Consider the following 18926-nt stretch of genomic DNA (forward strand, 5'->3'; position numbering starts at 1 on the left):
CTTTTAAAAGCCTCAAAACTCCCTCCCTCCCCCTGCCTGTTTGGATCAGCGTCGAGACCTAAGCTTTGAGTAGAGCTGTGCATAGGGGAGCCTGTGACTAGAAATGCAGGTAAGGATCCAAGTGACCAAGGTCCAGCCATGAGGGAATCCAGGGTTCATTCCCTTGAAAGCTTTGCCCATCACTGCCCACACCATAATGCTCCTGGAGTAGCTGCGGCTTGCCGTGCCAGATGGGGTTGGTTATTTTGTTTTAAACAATCCACAGAATAAGTTTTTAACCTTTTAAATTTTATTAGTGCTGCTCTCGGCCTGAGGCATCCTTCGTGCTGGCAACATGGACTGAGAACTCAATAAGATCCCCGCATCCAGCGCCCCCTGGCCATTTTAACACATGCCACGGTATCCTTAGCCTAACTAGACTTCTAAACCCACGTTAGCTCGTATGTGCTCACATCGCATCTTAAACCCTAGTCTAGACAAGGCCGGTGGTGCTAAGATGAGCAAGGGAGAGAAGGGCAAATACCAGGTGGCCCAGCAGGACAGCCAGGCATGGAGTTCTTAACTTGTGGATCCAGGGGAGGCTTCTCCCGAGAGTGGTTCCCATCATAGGTGCTCCCTAGGTGGCGGTCTGGCAGGCTCAGTAGAAGTGGCCAGTGGGTAGCCGAGGCAAACAGAAGTAGGCGTCGGGGAAGAGGCTCAGGTTGATGGGGTTGCGGTCCAGGCGGATGTCCTCCAAGGCCCATCGGATGTGACCGTGGTCCTGGCTATCACAGAACGTGTCTTTGTGCATGGTTTGGATGTTGTTGTTCTAGCCGGGGAGACAAAGCACAAAGCCAACATTAAACAGTGGGGGAAAGGGGTAAGGCGGGGTGATGGGTTTGTGCACTAATTGTCCCTGGCTAGTATGAGCCTTTGCTTCTGTTAGACTGGGGCTCAAACTAGAGGCAGAGGCAGGAAGGAGCCTAGAACTGGAATAGCAGAGGGGGCATCAGTCGGGACTGAGGGGCACTGGCAGAGCTGGGTGTGCACAGGGGGCCCAGCATTGGACTAGCTGTGGGGAGAATGAGGTGCACGGTGAGATCCGTGCAGGGGAGGACTGGGGCATTGTGAGAGAGAAGATCTCGCCCCACACCCACCTGCACTCTACCTGTGTCTAGCCAGAGCTCTCCATCCCTCGATTGCAAGGGCAGCAAAATTCAAAAGCAAATTCAAAAATCAAAGCATGGCTGTATCTTTAAGGGACCCTCACTCAGCCTGGCTGGGGCCCCTGGCTTGACTCAGCCACTGCCTCACCTGCAGGTGCAGGGACCGCAGGCCCTCAGGCAGGGGCACTGGAATATAGTCCAGCTTGTTATCAGACAGGTGGAGGAACTGCAGCTTCTTCAGCTCCTGCAGAAACACAGGCAAATGCATAAGCCCTCGCCCTGCCCAGCCCCCTCACCTGGCCTGGCTGGGTGTCTGGAACGAACACTCCAAGGCTCAGCGGGGTGGGGTGGAACTCACAGCTTTTTGCTGCTCTCATGCTTGCAGGGGATTGTCCCACCCCAGCAAACACCGGAAAAGCTGGGGGTGGCGCTTTGGCTGTTCCCAAATCCCAGTCAGCTTCTTTATACAGAACATCTGGGTTATTTTGGTGGTACAAAGGGGTAGGAATCAGAGCCAGATAGGCCTAGAAGGGGATTGAATTGACCAAGGGTATGTCCACACTGTGGAGTAAGCCCAGGGCTATAGAACTCAAGACCCTGGGTTTGTGAATCTAGGGCTTGAGTGTCTACACTTATTATGTGGGCCCAAATCCAACCCTAGGTTAGGAATTGTTGAACCCTGGGTCCCAACCTGGGCTGAAGAAGTGTCTACACTGCATTATATGGGCCCAAATGCAACATGGGAAAACGTGACTGTCCAGAGGATAAAGAAAGTCAGCTCGTGGGATTGTGGGCTACTGCTGGTGGACTCCCAGAGCATAAGTCCAGTGGGGTTGCATCTACACTGCAAAACAATAGGGCATGAACCCTGGGTCCCAGTTTAACTCAGGCTCAGACCTTCCACCCCCGTACAGTCCTCAAACACTGGGTCTGAGCCCTGGGTTAGTGTGACGTGTGTGGAGCTATGAGGGAGGTTAGGCTTGAGCCTGAGTTCAAACCCTGAGCTTATCTTGCAGTGTAGACATACCCCAAGCCCTCTTGGAGGGTGGAACAGAAGCTGTGAAATGTAGGGACCCCTTTTGGAATCTTGGGGCAGCCGCCGGCCGTTGGGCACAGACTCACCCTGAAGGCTTCAGGTCTGACACCGGAGCTCCGGATCCTGTTGCGTCGGGCATCGAGCCGCACGATGCTGCCAGGCAATGCGGGCAGCGCCGTCAGCCTGTTCTCGGCGAGGATGAGCTCTTGCAGGGTGCTCAGCTGCTGGAAGGAGGCTTCATCCACCCAGGAGATGAAGTTGCTAGTCAGGTCTATTCGCTTCAGCTTCTCTAATGGAGGGGAGGGAGGGGAGAGATTCCACCTTCACAAACCCTTGCCATCGCTCACAACGGTGCTGTGCAATAATTAGGGGCTAGGCCTGGCCAGAGCCCTAGGGGAAAAAGCCAGCACTCCAGCAAACAGAACTAGAATGAACCAGGTCCTCAGCTGGTGTAAATGAACACAGCTCCATTGAACTCAATGAAACGATGCCAGTCTACACCAGCCAAGCCTAATCTCGCATCTAACACAACAGGCCAATAGCCTGACTATGGTGGCTGGATGCAGCTCCAACAGAAATGTGAAATACATTTATGTCTTTGTTGTTATTATTCCTCCAAGGGCCAGATTTTCAAGCCCTCGGCATCCCCTCTCAGGGACAGGTTTCCAGAGAAGCTCAGCATCCATTTAAGGGCCGAAATCAGAGCAAGGTTTTCAAATATGCACAACACCCAGCAGGTCCCATTTTAACAGAGCCCAGCCCCCCCAAACATGCACCTACGGTGTGGAAAGCCTCTGCAAGCCCCAGCTCACAGTTTTCTAGCTAGTCCTGCAATCTTAAGGCTCCATCTGCCTTGGCAGGGTGCATTCCATTGACTAGCACCAGGTGCAATTCCTTCCTGCAGGGGAGAAGGGACTTTAAAGCTACAGGGCTCCTATTCCAGCTAGCCAAGGGGGAAGTATTGTGCAACACCACTGGCCTGCCTCTAGAGGGACCCGTTAGGAGATCTCCAGAGCTGGGCAAAACCCAGCAAGTTTGCTTCATGGGGCATGAAGGGATGACTGTTTTCTCTGGGTTTTAACCTTGTGGTACAGAACTGCCACCCCCAAATTTTGAGTTCAAACTAGCATGGAACGGAGTCACAGGCTGTGCAAGCCGTCAGGAGGGCTGGAACAATTTGTACAGTGCGGGGGCTGAGAGCTACTGAACCAAACTGTAAACCCTGGATATGATGGATAGCTCAGTGGTTTGAGCATTGGCCTGCTAAACCCAGGGTTGTGAGTTCAATCCTTGAGGGGGCCACTTGGGGATCTGGGGCAAAATCAGTACTTGGTCCTGCTAGTGAAGGCAGGGGGCTGGACTTGATGACCTTTCAAGGTTCCTTCCAGTTCTAGGAGATGGGATATCTCCATTAATTTATTTATTTATAAGCATGACAGGACCTAACCGGGCTTTTTCATCTCCAACATCTAGGAGCCCTGCCACGTTATGATGTTACAACCAGTGAGTTCTTGGCCCCTCCAGTTCCTAGAGCCAACCAGGACATGCTGTACTAGGACTTTATTAAAGAGCAGCATTGTTGCAGAGCAGTGTGAAGTGCTCCCTTTCACCCTCCTGGGAATGGTCCGCATTTGGCTCCCTGATTGTGCACCTGGGTGTGATGGTTGGGGCCGTGTGTGCGAGATGCAGCCATGTCCCGGCCTGGCTGTTCCCCGCGGTGATGCCCTTACATGCCACTCAGCAGGAAGGCAGAAGCCCTGATCTAAATTGTAGAGAGGGGTGTGGATGAACCGCTGACATGACTCGGGCTTGTGTGCCCACGACTCGGGGCTAAAGCCAGCTCTGGCATCTATAGGCCTGGCTCCCATTGGTGCCAGGGGGAGTGGCATCTGTGTACACCTGCAATTGTATCTGATGCCCAAGGAGCAGGTCTGAGCCCTCCGCTGTGGGCTGGGAGGAGTCTAAACCTGCCTGGGAGGATTCAGTGTCAGGTTGGATCTGGACTCAGCCTAAACATTGTACAAATCCGGAACAGGATCCAGTGTGACAGCTGAACAGGACTCTGGGCAGCACAGCAAGGGGCATCCTCCTCCCCCAGGCAGCTCTGCAATGGGTCCACTTTGCACTGACTCCCAGGGAGCTGGGGGCAGGGGCTAAGTTTCCCCATCCCCCATGTCCCCCAGCAGAGCACTGTGATGCCCAGATGCCACTCTATGTGGGGGGAGGGGGAGCAGGGCCCCGGCCCCACATACTCAGCCTGGCAAAGTCGCTGGCTCGGATGCGGCTGATGCGGTTGAAGCGGGCGTAGAGGTACGTGGTCTCCAGGGGCAGCGGTGGGATCTGTTCCAGCTCGGCATCATCGCAGTACACGGAGGTGCCAAGGCACACACAGACCAGGCAGGTGGGCAGACCTGGGGCAGGGAGAGACGGAGCAGTCAGCCAGCAGCAACGAGCAGGGATCGGGGCTTGGGGGTATTAAATGTAACCTCCGACCGGAGCCCTCAGGGAGGCTGGGGGGCCAGATTCTCAGCTAGCCTAGCTCCACTAAAGCTCCACTTACCACAGTGGAGGATCTGGCCCGACACCCCATGCTGTGGGTTAGGAGCAGAGCTCAAGGGAATGTTCCTGACAGAACCCGAAGCCTTTTGAAACTCCCCTGCTTCTGGGGTTCGTTGAAAACCCTGAGGCCAGACCACATGCAACTAGTGGGACCAGACGTCCCTATATTAGGGGCTCTGTCTTATATACGCAACTATACCCCCCTCCTCCGCCCGAAAAAAACATGTCCTGATTTTTCACACTTGCTATCTGGTCACACTACGTGCAGCATAAGACTAGCTCGGGCCCAGGAACCTTTCTGACGGAGATGGACCCAAAGCCAAGCCCTGGAGCCAACCCCCCAGAATTTCAGGTGACCCAAAATCAACCAGCAGCAGAGCAGAGTTGGAGCCTGGGGAACCCCCCTTCCCGATCCCAGACCAGAACTTCAGAAGAGTCAAAGAAGAGCCCAGCCCTAGGAATCTAGGCCTGGACTTTGGGAGTTCAGGAGGTGCTGTGCTGTTATCCAGGCAGTGCCAGGAGGGTCCCTAAAGCTCAGAGTCTGTTCCGGGCTTTGAAGTCTGGGACTCAACCCTCTACTTTCAAGTGAGCTGAGATGGCCGTGCATTGCGGGGAGGGTCAGAGCACCCTGGGGGAGGGCAGCCTGGACAGGGACTGCCCATCCCCTACCCGCGCTGTACCAGCTATGTAGATATGCAGAGGGCCTTGGTCCAGGGCTGTCAGCTCCTTCTACCAACCGCTAAATTCAAAGGAAAACAAAACAAGCAAAAAGCAAACCACGAGACAGGCCAGGAACAACCAGCCAAAAGAGCTGCTTAAAAACAAATCAGCTCCGGCCAAATCTCTCCCTGGGGGGTGCGACTCCACCAAACACAGCAGCCAGGTCCACCAGGGATCTCTTTGGCCCTTCCGCACGGTCAGAAATGAAACAAAAGGAAATCGTTTGCATCAAGCAAACATCTGATTCCCCTACGTCTGGAACTAGACCCTGCTCAGCCAGGCAAAGTGGCAGTGGCAGCGTGACAAGATTTCTGGCACCAATTAAAACTGCGTTGGGTGGGGGTTTTTTTGTTTTTCCGCTCTTTTCCCTCTTCTCCCCACAGAGCGCGTGCGAGACTCCGAATCTATTAGTGGGGGAGTTCAAAGCATAAAGGCAACCATTTCCCTGGGCCTACTACGTAATTTGTCCCAGTTTGGAATGACAGAAAATGAATAAAGATATTTATCCCTCACTGCAGGATTTTAATTGTCACTAATCTAATTGCTACTCTGTCCGACTGTCGCAACATCTCTGCTGCTTTGCCGGTGTTCTCGTTGCTGTGAAGCGATTCCTTTCTGAAACCCTCTCGCCCGCCACCATGTTCCTCACGCAGGGCAAATACTTGGCTCCTTGCTCACCCTCGCGTCCTTCCACCAGCGCCTCTAAGCGCCCAGGCTCACTCATTGCTTCTCTCTCTCTCCTCCCATCAGTCCCGCGGCCCACACAGGGATGGGTCTGCCTCTGGGCGAGAAGCCTCAGAGATTGCTGCCCCGTGCCATGCCAGGAAAGGAGTGCCTCCATCTTGCTCATTTCCAAAGCCCCCTCTGCCCCGCATGGGTACAGAGAAAGCCCCTCCCACTCGCCCCCATGCTGAGAGAAGGGTCTTTCCATACTGCCGTCATTCCTCGTGGTATTTGGAGACCTATTCAGCTGCATCTCCTGTGAGCAAATCCCCCACGTTGCACCATTACCCTGGAAGAACAGGTGACGAGGGCTGGTCTCTTACTCACCCTGTTTGGTTATGGATCCGAGCAGACCTGGCCCGAAGGGTTTGGTCGTGGGGGATGTCAGGGGCGGCCTTCTGGGTGCTTCGGTTGGCATGGCTCTCGTGCTCACGACGCCCTCTAGACGCTTGGTTGGAGGAGCCAACGTACCAACCTCAATCTGCAAATACAGGGCCAGGGGCATCATGGCAGTGAGCATAGGCTGTGGAGCTGCGCTCACGTTAAAGCACTGACCAGTCACTGACTCCTCCCTTGCCCTGCCCAGCTCACACCTCCACTGGGGAGGGGTAGAAGGTGCCACAGGGCAGGTTGGAGGGCTCCAGCAGTGATATACCTGAAATAGCCAACATCTAGGGTAGGCAGGCACCCAATCCCATTGAAACGCACCTAACTCCCTTAGGTTCCACTGAAGACACCTCCCCCCCCGCCAGCTGCACCAGGTAACAGAGGATTGCTAGACATGGCATGCTCCGTGCAGCAGCAATACCAGGCATGTCTTGCATTCATACGGCGCCTTTCCTCTCCATGCCTGCAACGCTGTGAGCCAACTTCAGCGGGAGAGGGTTATGTGACCTGCCCAAGGCCATGCAATAAGTCATTGGCAGAGCGAGGCATTGGCAATAGGATTGCTGCTAACCAGGATCAGGATCTAACTACCAAACAATGCTATCTCCTAGCGACCACATGTGGTCAAGACCTCAGTGCTGAGTGTCAGGGGAAAGCTGGTTCTCCCTCCTGACTCAGGACTTTAAACAAGTCATAGACAGTGTCATACCCGTTTCCCTCTGGATCCTACACTGCTGCACGCCTCCCTATCAACCAGCTGACTAGGAGATCAGATTAGATAATCATGATGGTCCCTTCTGACATTATAATCTGTGTGAACCGATGAACGCTCTTCTTCATGGCTTGCAAACTGTACCAGGGAAGCACCTAGGAGAAGAGAGTGAAGTACCTAAACTGGGGAAAATGGGGTTGTACTCACAGCTAGACTCCTGACTCCCACATGAAAGTGTTTCCGTCCACCAAGTGCTGTGGGTGGAAGAGTGGCCAGAATGCCCCAGCCCTGGAAAGACAGGGCGGGGAGCAGGAGGGACGCCCGGCTCAGCAAGGGTGGTAGCACAGAAGCTGCCCTAGGATCCTAGAGAAAGGAGCTGCCTTAGAACTCCCCACAGGTGCCTGGAGAAGAGTTGGCCCATGTTTCTGCTGCTCTGCTGTCTCCATCTTACCTTTGGTGCCAGGTCACTATAGTCATAAAGCTCTTCGTAGAGGCTCAGGTCAATGATCTCTCCATAGCTGTCTAGACTGAGGTCGTAGTTGGGCAGGTCCAGGTTGTCATCGGTGGCAATGTCAGCTCTGGGCTTCTCTTCCTTCTTCTTGCCTTCTTCTTTAGGTGGGGCGGCCAAGGCCAGCACCAGAGCCAGGGTGGTGACCCCCAGCAAGGCTACGCTCTGCATCCCGCACCTGTGCCGAGAAAAGGGAAGCAACGAAGCATTTTTGTCATCGTTGGGCAGTTCACTTCCGCCACTTACAGGGCTGAGCTCGGGGCTGCGGGGTCTGAGGGATGTGCCCTACCTGCCCAGCACAGGGCTCTGATCCCCCAGGTGCGCTTAGCGGATTAACACCACTGGCAGGACGGTGCAGGGAACCCAGCAAGGGGGTGCCATGGTCTGGGAGTGAAGTGGATAAGCAGACCCGGGTAGGAGCCCAGGACTGGGGCTGAGAGGAGTATGGCAGGCCAGGAGTGAGGGGCATCGGCAGACCTGCTGAGGGTGGAGCAGTGGGGCTAGGGCTAGCATAGCAGAGCTTGGAACAGATCAGATTCGAGGGGCATTGTGTTGGGCGAAGGGGGTTCAGCCGTGGCAGGAGATGGGGTGCATGGGGAATCCAGGAATACCACAGCCAGGTATACTGCAGGCCAGGGTAGCGGAGTTCTGTCAGGGATGTGAGCGGAGGTTCCCCTTTGTAAACTATAACATTTACCACATTCATCTAAATATTTTGCAAATCCCATTGTCTGGCATCCCCTGCTGTGCAGCAAAGACAGGGGCCGGACAGCGAGCCCTGCTCACTTGTGCTCAGATTTCCAAGTACTCCGCTCCCACCGACTCTTTTCCATGAGGGCTTAGCACCTATTTAAACACCTCAATGAGAGTTGGGTTTGCAAAAACACCCAGCAGATCTCAGGGTGACCCGGATGGGCCAGAAATTCTGAGCCCCCAGCCAGATGAGCTCGCTTGAGCCTGCGTGTGGGTGCTGAGCTCTTTGGGAAACCCGGCCCACCAAGCACTAGTTAATGTCTCTGCCACAAATGTTTCCTCCAAGTGCTGGCCGCCGGCTTTACCCCCCTCCCAACCGCTCACTTTAGCTCCTTCTACTGCACCTTCTGTCGCTCTCCCCGAGTCTCCCCGGCCTTGTCCCGGAGCACTTTAAACAGGCTTCCTCTGCAGCAGCGAAAGTAAGTGTACTTGGCTTTCCTGCTGGAGAGAGCCTATAGCCCCGGAGGAAATCATTACTCTCCTTTTCTTTTCAGGCTGTTTCATGCTTGAGTGCCCTGCTGCGAGGGGAGAGGCCCAGAGCTGCTGTACGGCGCTTCACCTCCCACTCACACGCCAGATCCAGCCGTACAAACAGCCTTCAAAGAACAGGCAGCCTGGACAGAAGCTCCCCAAGTGGGGGGTTAAGACTTTTTGCTCTGGCCTGAACTCCTTGGCTGCAGGACGGGGAGAGGGTGTCTCACGAGAGTAACTCTCTGCTCTTATGTGCCACTTGAGCCTGAGATCCCAAAGCTCGTTACAGAGTTGGGGCAGCGATATCCTTCCCATTGCACAGAGCGGGAAACTGAAGCACGGGGGGGGGGGGGGGGGGGAGGAGAGTGACCTGCCCAAAGTCACACAGTAGATCAGCGGCAGAGCTGGGGAGAGAACCCAGGAGTCTTGATTCTTAATCTCCCCTGCTCTAACCACTAGATCCCAGTCCCTTCCAGAGCTAGGATACAAACTAGGACTTTGATGATCACTCCCTAGAGAGGCTCTTCTCAGCTGGACTAATGAGACCCTGCCCCTAGCCTAGTGGGCAGGACCAGAGCTGGTCTCAGCTGGAAATTCCTCTTTGCATATCTTACAGAGCACAGTCACGGCCACCAGCTCAAGTGGTTCATATTACTGGATCCTGAGGCCTGAGTGTCAGAGCACTCTCTTCCTCAGAGCAGTGTCCATTAGCAGAGATGCTGGCTCATTACTGGAGTGAACAAGGCAGCGTATGTTTATAGGCGTGCACGCCCTGGGGTATGTCCCGCAGCCTGCACATCTGTGTAGATCCACACCTTGGGCTAGAGCTCTGTGAACAGCGTGACAGTGAGCGCCCGTGCACGTAGGGCCGGGTAAAACAGCTAGTGAATTATAGTCTGCCCTTCTCCCCTGAATAGACACACTGGGAGGGGGGGGGGGGGGCACATTTTCAGTTTGGTGGACAGTTGCCACAGCTGCACACCCAAACACCCAGCTGCCTGCTCAGTTTGCACATGCAGTAATGAGGCGAGCAGTTGAGCACCTGCACTGAAACCCATTTTAAGAGACTGCTCCGGGAAGCAACAAAACCCACTTGCCTACGGAAGGCCTTCAGAGACCAGAGGAGCGGAATTGCACTATGCACCTTCGATGACACTCTAGAGGCTACACTATCTAACACAGGGATTTCCCGCACAGGGCTCATTCGACAAAGTAAGGGTAGGACGCACGATGGCGAGGATGAAATCCAAACTCGATTAGCTCCCTCGGAAAGGGGATTCATTCCGTTCAGAAGCGGCTCCTGCTTGGCTAGCAGCCCCTATTCCGAGCGTGACTCAAAGCGTCTGGCCCATCTGTGTGTACACACAAACACACGAGTGCACACGCATGCACAAACAAACACGTCCGCACGCCCATGCATTCGCAAACACAGCATCCACACCAACGTCCCCCTAAACATCCATACGCCCATGCACTCGCAAACACAAACACCCCCCCAAACATCCATACGCCCATGCATTCGCAAACACAGCCCAGTCACATAGACACGCACACTCATACACGCATGCAACAAACCTGGGAAAACATGCACAACCACGCACGCACACAGACCAGCAGACGCTTAGTTGGCACAGCTCTCTCCAGTCTATAAAAGACAGCACTGAATTTCAAATGTCCTGAAGTGAGGCGCCTGGCCCTTAATCTCAGCCAGTTTCCCCACAGATCAAACCCAGCATTAAGAGAGTAATAAAAAAGCCTTTGAAATGCACACTGCAGGCAGCCCTCATGCATTCTGCATAAAGCCCAATCCCCAGGTAGCCCCCACCCCCACAACGCCTCTGAACTGAGCATCAAAGCCCCTGAGTTCAGCTCACTCAAGAGAAAGAGAGAGAAGGGGAGAGAGAGGCACAAGTCACAGACGTACCCCCTGGTCCCTTGGGCTGCCCTGGAAGAGCGCGAACCTCCCAGCTCCTGCAAAGCTGATGTGCTGGGACCCAATGGGCTGCAGAGGTTTTAACAAGGGCGAGGGGAGGGCAGCCCTGCCTGGTTGGGGGTGGGAGTGTGCAGGGGATAAGCAGGGAGTGCAGCCAATCAGGGTGATGATTATTCCAGCTGTCACCTGCCCCCCTCCCATGGTGTCCCTTGTACGGTGCCCCCAAGGGCTAGCAGCCATGCTCACTTATAGCTTTCCTCCAAGAGGCTGGGCTTGCTTTTAGGGCCTGCATGCTGGGATGGGGGAGGTGGGCCTGAGAACACTCCCCCCCCCCCCCGACTTTACAGCCTGCCAGCACATAACCTCGGGGGAGGCAGAGGAGCTCTAGGGTGACATGCAGCTTGTGTGGGGGACAGGCTGCACAATGCCCCATTTAAACCCATCAGGCCTAACGCTGGTCCCACCAAAGCCAGCCGGAGTTTCACCATAAACTCCCCAGTGTACGTGTTGCACAGGGTCCGCGGCACACCCCGCCCCTTTGCTGGGCTGAGTTTCACCCCTAGCTGCACGGGTCACTTGCTGGAGGATTCTCTGCACCTTGGAGTCTTTAAACCACGATTTGAGGACTTCAGTGGCTCAGGCATAGGTTAGGGGTTTGTTACAGGAGTGGGTGGGTGAGATTCTGTGCCCTGCGTTGTGCAGGAGGTCAGACTAGACGATCATAATAGTCCCTTCTGAGCTTAAAGTCTATGAGTCTATAGCTGGGAAACATGCCTACGGGTTGGGTGCCCGTTAGGTCTCCCCTTGGCTTAGGGGGGTACGTGATGTTCACGCAGGATAACGTGGGAACAAGCAGAACCGTGTGGGGAGAGGTACATGCAGGGTGTGCTCAGCCTGTAAAAACCCTGGCCGCAGGGGCAGAATTCACTGAGAAATACCCGGGTAGGAGCTCTCTTTCCAAAGGGCTAGGTCTGCCCTATGTTATGCAGGAGGGGAGGCTAGCTGATCACAGTGGCTTTAGCATCCATGAATCAGTAGTCCCCACACTGCGGACCACCAGGGCTGGGGGAACATGTGCTGGGAGTGTGCAGAGAGCGGGAGCCGACTCCATCTCCTCCTTCCCCACTGCTGAATCCCATCCAATGCACAGGGCTTCCTCCCAACTGCTTCCCCCTGGAGGCTACTGCTTGAAGGTGATGTGTTGCCTCGCAATGGCCAGTGGGAGGGGAAGTGTCCACACGCCACTCTGTCTGCAGCGATAGGGGCCACATGCTGGGAAAGGCTGAGATTTCCCCTGGACGTGGATGCGTTTAGGAACTGTGACAATCCAGTATTTCAGATGAATTTAGCACTGGGGCAGGAAAGGGGCGGGGCGGGAAATGTGCCTTCAGGAGGTAGGATCTCACCGGACAGATCCTTCTTCAGTGGGGTCCTTGGTGGTTGGGTGCCATCCCCCCCATCCACAGCCACTGGCAATGGTCTGATTGCCGTTATGGCCAGGATGGGCTCACGTCCCAGCAGCCGGATGACTGTTTAAATTCAATACCTCATAAAAAAAACTCTGTCTTTGTAGCCAAAGCTCCGGCTGGAAGCAGCCACCCCCACTCCCACCCCCGCGCAAGAGATTAGTGCCGGCTCACACCTCGGCAGTGCTGTTGCTTTGGAAACCTGGAGGGGGGGCACATTGTTTGTTGATGCTGGGCATACAGTGCTGACGTCAGGGCTGCTCCCCTCTGGGTGGGACAGCGGCTCCTCCACATCTGTGTGCCAGGAGGATCAACAAACCCCCTCACATCCCCTTCCCCAGGGCAGAGGAGTGGCAACGTGTCTGCCAGGCACGCAGGCCCCCCTGCACTGGAGCCTGCTGCAGCAGTCGCATTCGAGCCGCAGCCTGCGAGGAGCCCTGGCATGCTCCACTGTCCCCCTGGGTGTGGGGGGTGTTGCAGGGCTGCCCGGCTGGTGGCCGCTTGGAACCAGGAATGGCTGCAGCCGCGCGCTCTAACGCTGGACCTGGCAAGCCCAGAATAGCACCAGATGGTGGCAGAGACCCCTCCCGTGCCATGTGCTGTTCACATCTTAAACAGGGGCCGTCTTTGCACAACTCCATTGCCCGAGAGGTGGCAAGGGGCACCAGCTGGAGAACAAGGCTTAACCGTGGTTTGGCCGCCCCTTCCCTGTGCACAGGGGTTCAGGAGAAAGGCTCAAAACCTGGCAGCTTGGGAAGCAGAGGAGGAGGATGTTCCATGCCCAGGGCTCCATAGGGCTGGGCCGAACCCAAGGCCAGGGAATTCTGCGTTCTCCGTCCTGTTACAAACATTGTCCCGGCCGTGAGGAAAGGCGCTTGCTGATGGCAGCTGTTGTCTCTGCTGAGCTATCCCACGTTCCCAACCGCCCGCACAGTGAGTGAACGCAGGTGCCCCAGAGATGGAGCCGTGGCCCGTTCCCTGGGAACTCCTCCCCCACCCTCCCAGAGGAGGGCCTGGAGGAGCCAACTTTCTGAGCCCATCAATGCTGTTCCTCGATTGCCAAGCAATGCAGGGATACTGACCTTCACTCCCCGCCCCCAGGGCTGAGTGTGCACATTCCTAACCCCTCCCAACCACTGGAGAGAGACCCCACAATTAGGAATCGAACCCAGAGGCTGGGCCAACTTGGTACAAAGCTCTTTGCGTGGACACCGGCAGCCCATCCTTCTAGCAGATCTGCCTGCCGGTGCTATTCCTGACTCCCTGTCTGCCTGCGAGCCCTCGAGCCAACCTCCTGTGGCCTAGCGCCAGCGCTGCGTGGTTTCCACACAGGAGGGGGCCTGAGCTGATGGCCTCTCGCTCCCCAGCTTGGAAGCATTGGAGAGGCAGCAAGCTGAGCCCGCAGGCAGCGGGCGACCCTGCCAGCTGAGCAGGGACTGACGCTGACTGGTTGTGAAAGGAGTCCTGTCTGATCCTTCCCGCCCAGCTGGAAGACGCACCTTAGCTGCATCTGATGAGCAGAGTCTGTCGCAGTGCAGGGGAGGGAAAGCTCTGCTTGGGGGTGTGGTGCAAAGAGGAAAAGGCCTCTCTCTGACCCCTGGCAGTGTTTGTATTGCAACCCGTCTGGGAGCGCCAGTGGGTGAGTTTCTCACTCCCCACGTGTCATACAGCAGCCGGGGGAATACTTTCATCCCCCTCCAGCATGCAAGCCTGGAAAGTAAGGCAGAAGCCTGGCTGGATCACCCACTCTGTGCTCAGAGGAGGGGGAGCAGACTGGCTGAAAGGGACGACATGGGAAACACACATGATTACTGAGTGGCAGTGTGGCCTCGTGGAAAGAGTGTTGGACTGGGACTCGGGAGTCAATTCCCAGCTCAGCCACTGCTTGCTGGATGACCTTAGGCAAGTCACTTCACTGCTCTGTGCTTCAGTTTACCCATCTGTAAAATGGGCATAATGTACTGGTCAGTGTAGACAGTACCTCCACCAACAGATTGTTACCTTAGTGTTAAGCTGTTCTCTTGTATGTTGTTATGTTGTGTTGTATGTGAAGCTGTTGTGTTGTATGTTGTTATCGGGGGGGAGAGGGGTTGTAGGAACTTAAGTCCTGCCCATGGTTCTGGAGTTGTTACTTGCAGTGTTCCAATAAATCTCTGTCCTTCTAGCGCGATACCGACCTTTGTAAAGCGCTTTGAGATCTAGGGGTGAAAAACACTAGATAAAACTAGGCATTATTATTCCAGGGGGAGGGGAGTTCTGTACTGCTACAGTGCTGGGGAGCCTGGGAGACCTGCATCCTAACCTCCCTTAACAGGGCACTGAGAGGAGAGGGAGCTGAGAATTTCGAAGAACAGCTGATTTTTAAAGGTAAATATTTGCCGTGTGTGTGTGTCTGTGCCAGGCTGCACCCACAGCTGGAGGTGCAATTTACTCTCGTCTCTCATCCTTTCATTAGTTTAATGAAAACAAGGGGCTGAGAAGCATGGTCTACAACCAGGCATTGCACAGGAAAGCTGATCCGCCCCAGCAAATGCTCCTCGATACAGCCTTCCCAGCGTCTCCAGCCCTGCGGGTACCACAGCTCTGCCAATGCACCTTAGTCCTGCCCTGCAGCCCTCCCTGCTAGTCCAGTCCTGTGCATTCCACAGCCACCGGCTGCCCCAGCCAATCTACTGCCCTAGGCAAAATATCATGTGCTGCTGCCCCTGCTCCTGCTCTCAGGGACCCTTTCTCCATCAGGATCCCCCACACACACCCCTTCTTCAGCCTCCTCCACCCCCCTGGGGCCAGAGACTTGCTCCCCATCCATCCCTGTCCCGGCTTTCTCTCCCCACGCTGAGGCTGGGGACCTCTATCCCCTGCAATCCTTCCCCAGGAGCCACTTAGCTCAACCACAGTGGAATCTAGGCACCCTCCCCCGTCTGGCCTCTCACACTCCGCACCCCCAGCCCACAAGCTGCACCCCCAGCCTGCCGGTGGGTGTGCTTCCCAGAATCCCGCTCCTCGGAGTTTCAGCTGGCAGCCTCTCCTTCCCCCGGGCAGCTCTGCCAACCTTATCCCCCGCCATCCATGGCAGGAATAGGGGGGTGGAAATCCCCAAATCTGCCATCCCCAGAAATCCGCCACCCTAGGCATCTGCCGAGCTTTCATATGCCTAGAACGGCTTCTGCCCACAGCTCTACCAATGCACCTTAAGACCGACCTGCTGTTTCATTCCTGGATCCCTACACACAGCTCTGCCAATGCCCCTCAGCCCTGACCTACAGCAACACTGCTCCCTGGTCCAGCCCTCTCCATGGCGGATGGCCGGAGAGTCAGTTTTGTGCCTTGTGAATTGCAGATTCCCTCTAGGAATCAAACTTCCTAGTTCGATGCTTTCGGTTCATGTCAGCCTCTGAGCATCGGTGTCTGTCGGAGGGACTGAACATCACTGCCTCTTGGAGGACATGTATCTGGATTACGCACGTCCCGGCACTGAATGGGCCACCTCGCCTGGAGCCTGGGCCTGGAACCAGAATCTGAGCCAGAGAAAGGTCATTAATCCTGCAACTCCCGGAACACCCACGCACACTTCACATCTGCAAGGCACAATGCCCTGTGCTCACGCCTCTAAAAACTTCATGTGCCACCCTCCCCCCGACCACACACACCCATCGCACATATGCACCCCTCTGCAGAGACCCTCACTTACAAACACACAGTCCCATCACGCATACACACGCACACACAGCTTCTGCTGTCTTTCACACACACAGCCTCCTCCCACATATGCTCCCACCTTCAGAGATTCTAATGCCGTACACCACAAGGCACGCGCCGTCTCACCCAGCCGTGCACACAGAGTTGCGGGCTCAACCATCGTAGGGACTGCACCGAGGTACCTGCGTCATGCGCTTCCTTGACCACATGCACAGGCCCATGCGGGGCAGTTGGGAGGGCTACATCTGACGAGATGATTATGGAAAGCAGGGGAGGGTGGAGGTGGAGTGATGGGGAGGTGCTAAGAATCCTGGAAAAACCCAAGCTGTGTTCTAGCTTGGAGGGCAGCCATGCCCTGCAGCCCCATCCCCGCTAGGCACAGAAAAGCGCCGAAGGCCTGCAGTAATCCGTTTTAAGCCCTCATTAGAAGGCTCACTAGTGCTGGAGGTGGCGCGGCAGCCCGGAGAGGCGCGTTCCAGCTGACTCAGCGGGTCTGCTCCTTTGATGGGCCCAGCGGCATTTGGCTGCTTTTCAGGGGTCGCCCGGGTGCTGTGCCGCCCGCTCGCTGGATGAAACAGACTCGGTTCACAGAGAAGTCAGGAGTGAAGCGCTGATAGCAGGGGCTGGGCCAGAGAGAGAGGCTTGCAGTTCGGAGAGCACTGCTGTAGCCAGCCGAGGCTAAGTGGAGGGAGATACTGGGAGATACTATGAAGAGGCATTAAAGGCAGACAGTTGGGTATACTCCCCCTTCTTTCCCTGTCCCCCTCCAGCCCAGGAAATACCAGGCACAATTCATTTCCTGTAGGTTGGACGATTTTAAACCACTGCCAGACAAAGGGCTAGAGGTAGGCTGAAAGCCACAGCCCATGCCACAGGAGCGGGGAACTGGAGAAGGCCCAGGATGCAGCAAGAACTCTCGGGAGGAATTCTAGCTGAATTCAAACCCACGACAGCTCTGCTCTGCCCCCTTGCTTTCCCAAAGGAGTCGAGGTTTGCCGAGGACTATTTCTTTTCCCCCACTTGGCTGCTGCTTGACTGCCACCCACCACCCCAGAGATGGCTGCATTACACTGGTGGGAGATAATGGAGATAAGACCCCAGACAGTGAGAGGCACTGGGACTCCATGCTTGTGCACCCACTGATAGGATGGGGACCGTGGTTTGTAATTAGTCTCGTTATGCACCTTGCACCAGGCCCCATATTTTAGAATCTCTCTCTTCTCTCTGTAGGCTCGATGACTCCCCACTGCAATGACACCCCTCCCTCCCCGGATATCAAACGCCCTGTGAGCCCTGGGAATGCCTTTGATGTTCCCATCCCCATGTGGCATGCCCACGTCCCCTGGATCACCAGCAATCCACTAGGGCTAATTAGGAGATTTCCCGCATTCCCCTTGATGCCTGCTAACACGGCTGGAGAGCTCACAAGTTACCGCCCCACTTTCTTCTGAGCCCCAAGAGGCTGCTGTTTGCAGGGGTGGGGGGAGGGAAAGAAATGATCCCCCTCCCCCCTTTTTTTTTTTTTTGCGGTATTGATATCCTGCAGGAGACAGGGCTGTCCTGCCTAGAGGGGTGGCAAGGTAATTCTCCCTCTGTCTCGCTCACATACGCACACCAGAGAGTTTACGATTCACGCGCTGATCACAATCTAAAACAGTCCGATTTTATCCTGCGGCGATCAGCATGAGGCTAGCTGCACCCACTCTGCACCCACGGACACGCCTCCCTGCCAACACACACGTGAATGGAGCGCCACGTCTAGGCACATGCGTTCACACACACACACACTCACCCACGGACCCCCGCCCACCCCTTTATGATTCATGCCTCCATGACAATCTCTGATGAGCTTTGAGTCTATAGCAATGGGCAGAAAGATAAACTGCAGCCCACACCCATTCTGTTCCCATGCACATGCCCCCCACACATACACACACAGCCAGTCACAATCACTTACCCCACACATATCCATATCATTTGTGAGCTGACACATACCTAGACAGCCAGACAGACACAATCTCTCCTCCCAACACCCATTCCACATACCTCTACTGTGCATTCCCTGCACAAACGCTCCTTCCCCAGTAGGGTTGTGATCATGAACTGAGGGCAGCTCCGCCCCGACTTTCACAACCACACAGGCATTCGCACCCCGAACTGGCAAGTGTCGCACGCTTGGAAAGTGCATGCATCCTCTGCCGTCAGCACGTGGCCCACGGAGAGGGCAACAAACTCCTACCAGCTAGCGGAGTTTGTCCTTTAGTTCAAGTGGTAGAAGTCTTTGCTTCAGTGCTGAAGGTCCCTGCACTTCCCTGGGACTGTCTGTGGTAATTGCATGTGCAAATGGGCCAGACAACGAGGGTATTTCTAAAGACGGAGGCCCAGACTCTCCGCTGGGCACAGCAGGAAGGAGGGGCCCACCTGGGAGCTGCTTACAACTCACTGATTCTCTGTTCAACCCTGGCCCAGCTGAGAACAGCCTGGGGTGGCTGCTGTAATTTGCATCAGTTGGCTGCGCCCTGAGTACCCATCCACCAGGTGAGGATCGCTTGAGCAAATCATGGTCTGGGCACACCTCTGCCTGCCCTGCAGAGATGGTTGCTTAGGCTATGCCTGCTGGGATCTTCCTTACCCTGGGGATATCCCCAGTTGGGGGGTTAGGGTTAGATTTCTCTTTCTCACCTCTGGCAGCGTGGCCCAAAGGAAGCAGAGGAAGGCAGGGCAGAGACTCTAACCCTGAACTTCATAGCGGTACCCAGACACCAGTGCGATGGGCACCATCCGAGAGAACCCTTGGAGTGACTAAATAATCAG

At 55.5% G+C, this 18926-nt stretch overlaps 1 protein-coding gene across 9 annotated transcripts; it reads right to left on the minus strand.

Moving 5' to 3' along the window:
• Positions 1 to 267: 267 nt before the first annotated feature.
• Positions 268 to 16331, minus strand: OPTC (opticin). 9 transcript variants are annotated; one of them, XM_065591571.1, is made up of 8 exons: positions 16239 to 16316; positions 14415 to 14611; positions 7734 to 7968; positions 6511 to 6664; positions 4434 to 4592; positions 2268 to 2470; positions 1294 to 1389; positions 268 to 808 (listed from the first exon to the last, which is right to left on the minus strand). In XM_065591571.1, exons 3-8 carry the CDS (start codon positions 7959 to 7961, stop codon positions 638 to 640), a joined length of 1011 nt encoding a protein of 336 aa, XP_065447643.1. In that variant the 5' UTR covers positions 7962 to 7968; positions 14415 to 14611; positions 16239 to 16316; the 3' UTR covers positions 268 to 637. The 9 variants fall into 9 exon arrangements, with proteins under 9 accessions (XP_065447643.1, XP_005308322.2, XP_005308318.2 ...); XM_005308265.5 differs by lacking the exon at positions 14415 to 14611 and having other exon boundaries at positions 16192 to 16291; XM_005308261.3 differs by lacking the exons at positions 14415 to 14611; positions 16239 to 16316 and adding an exon at positions 13913 to 13938.
• Positions 16332 to 18926: the final 2595 nt, after the last annotated feature.

This window comes from Chrysemys picta, chromosome 4 (genome assembly GCF_011386835.1).
Source record: "Chrysemys picta bellii isolate R12L10 chromosome 4, ASM1138683v2, whole genome shotgun sequence".
Classification (NCBI taxonomy): Eukaryota; Metazoa; Chordata; order Testudines; family Emydidae; genus Chrysemys; species Chrysemys picta.

Bases quoted from the DNA above. Each gene is read 5' to 3' on its own strand.
- OPTC (XM_005308261.3), bottom strand. The intron at 4,593-6,510 runs GTGAGTAAGAGA...TCCCTGCCCCAG, and splicing joins CGGATCCATAACCAAACAGG to GTCTGCCCACCTGCCTGGTC. The intron at 2,471-4,433 runs GTATGTGGGGCC...CCCCTCCATTAG, and splicing joins CAGCGACTTTGCCAGGCTGA to AGAAGCTGAAGCGAATAGAC.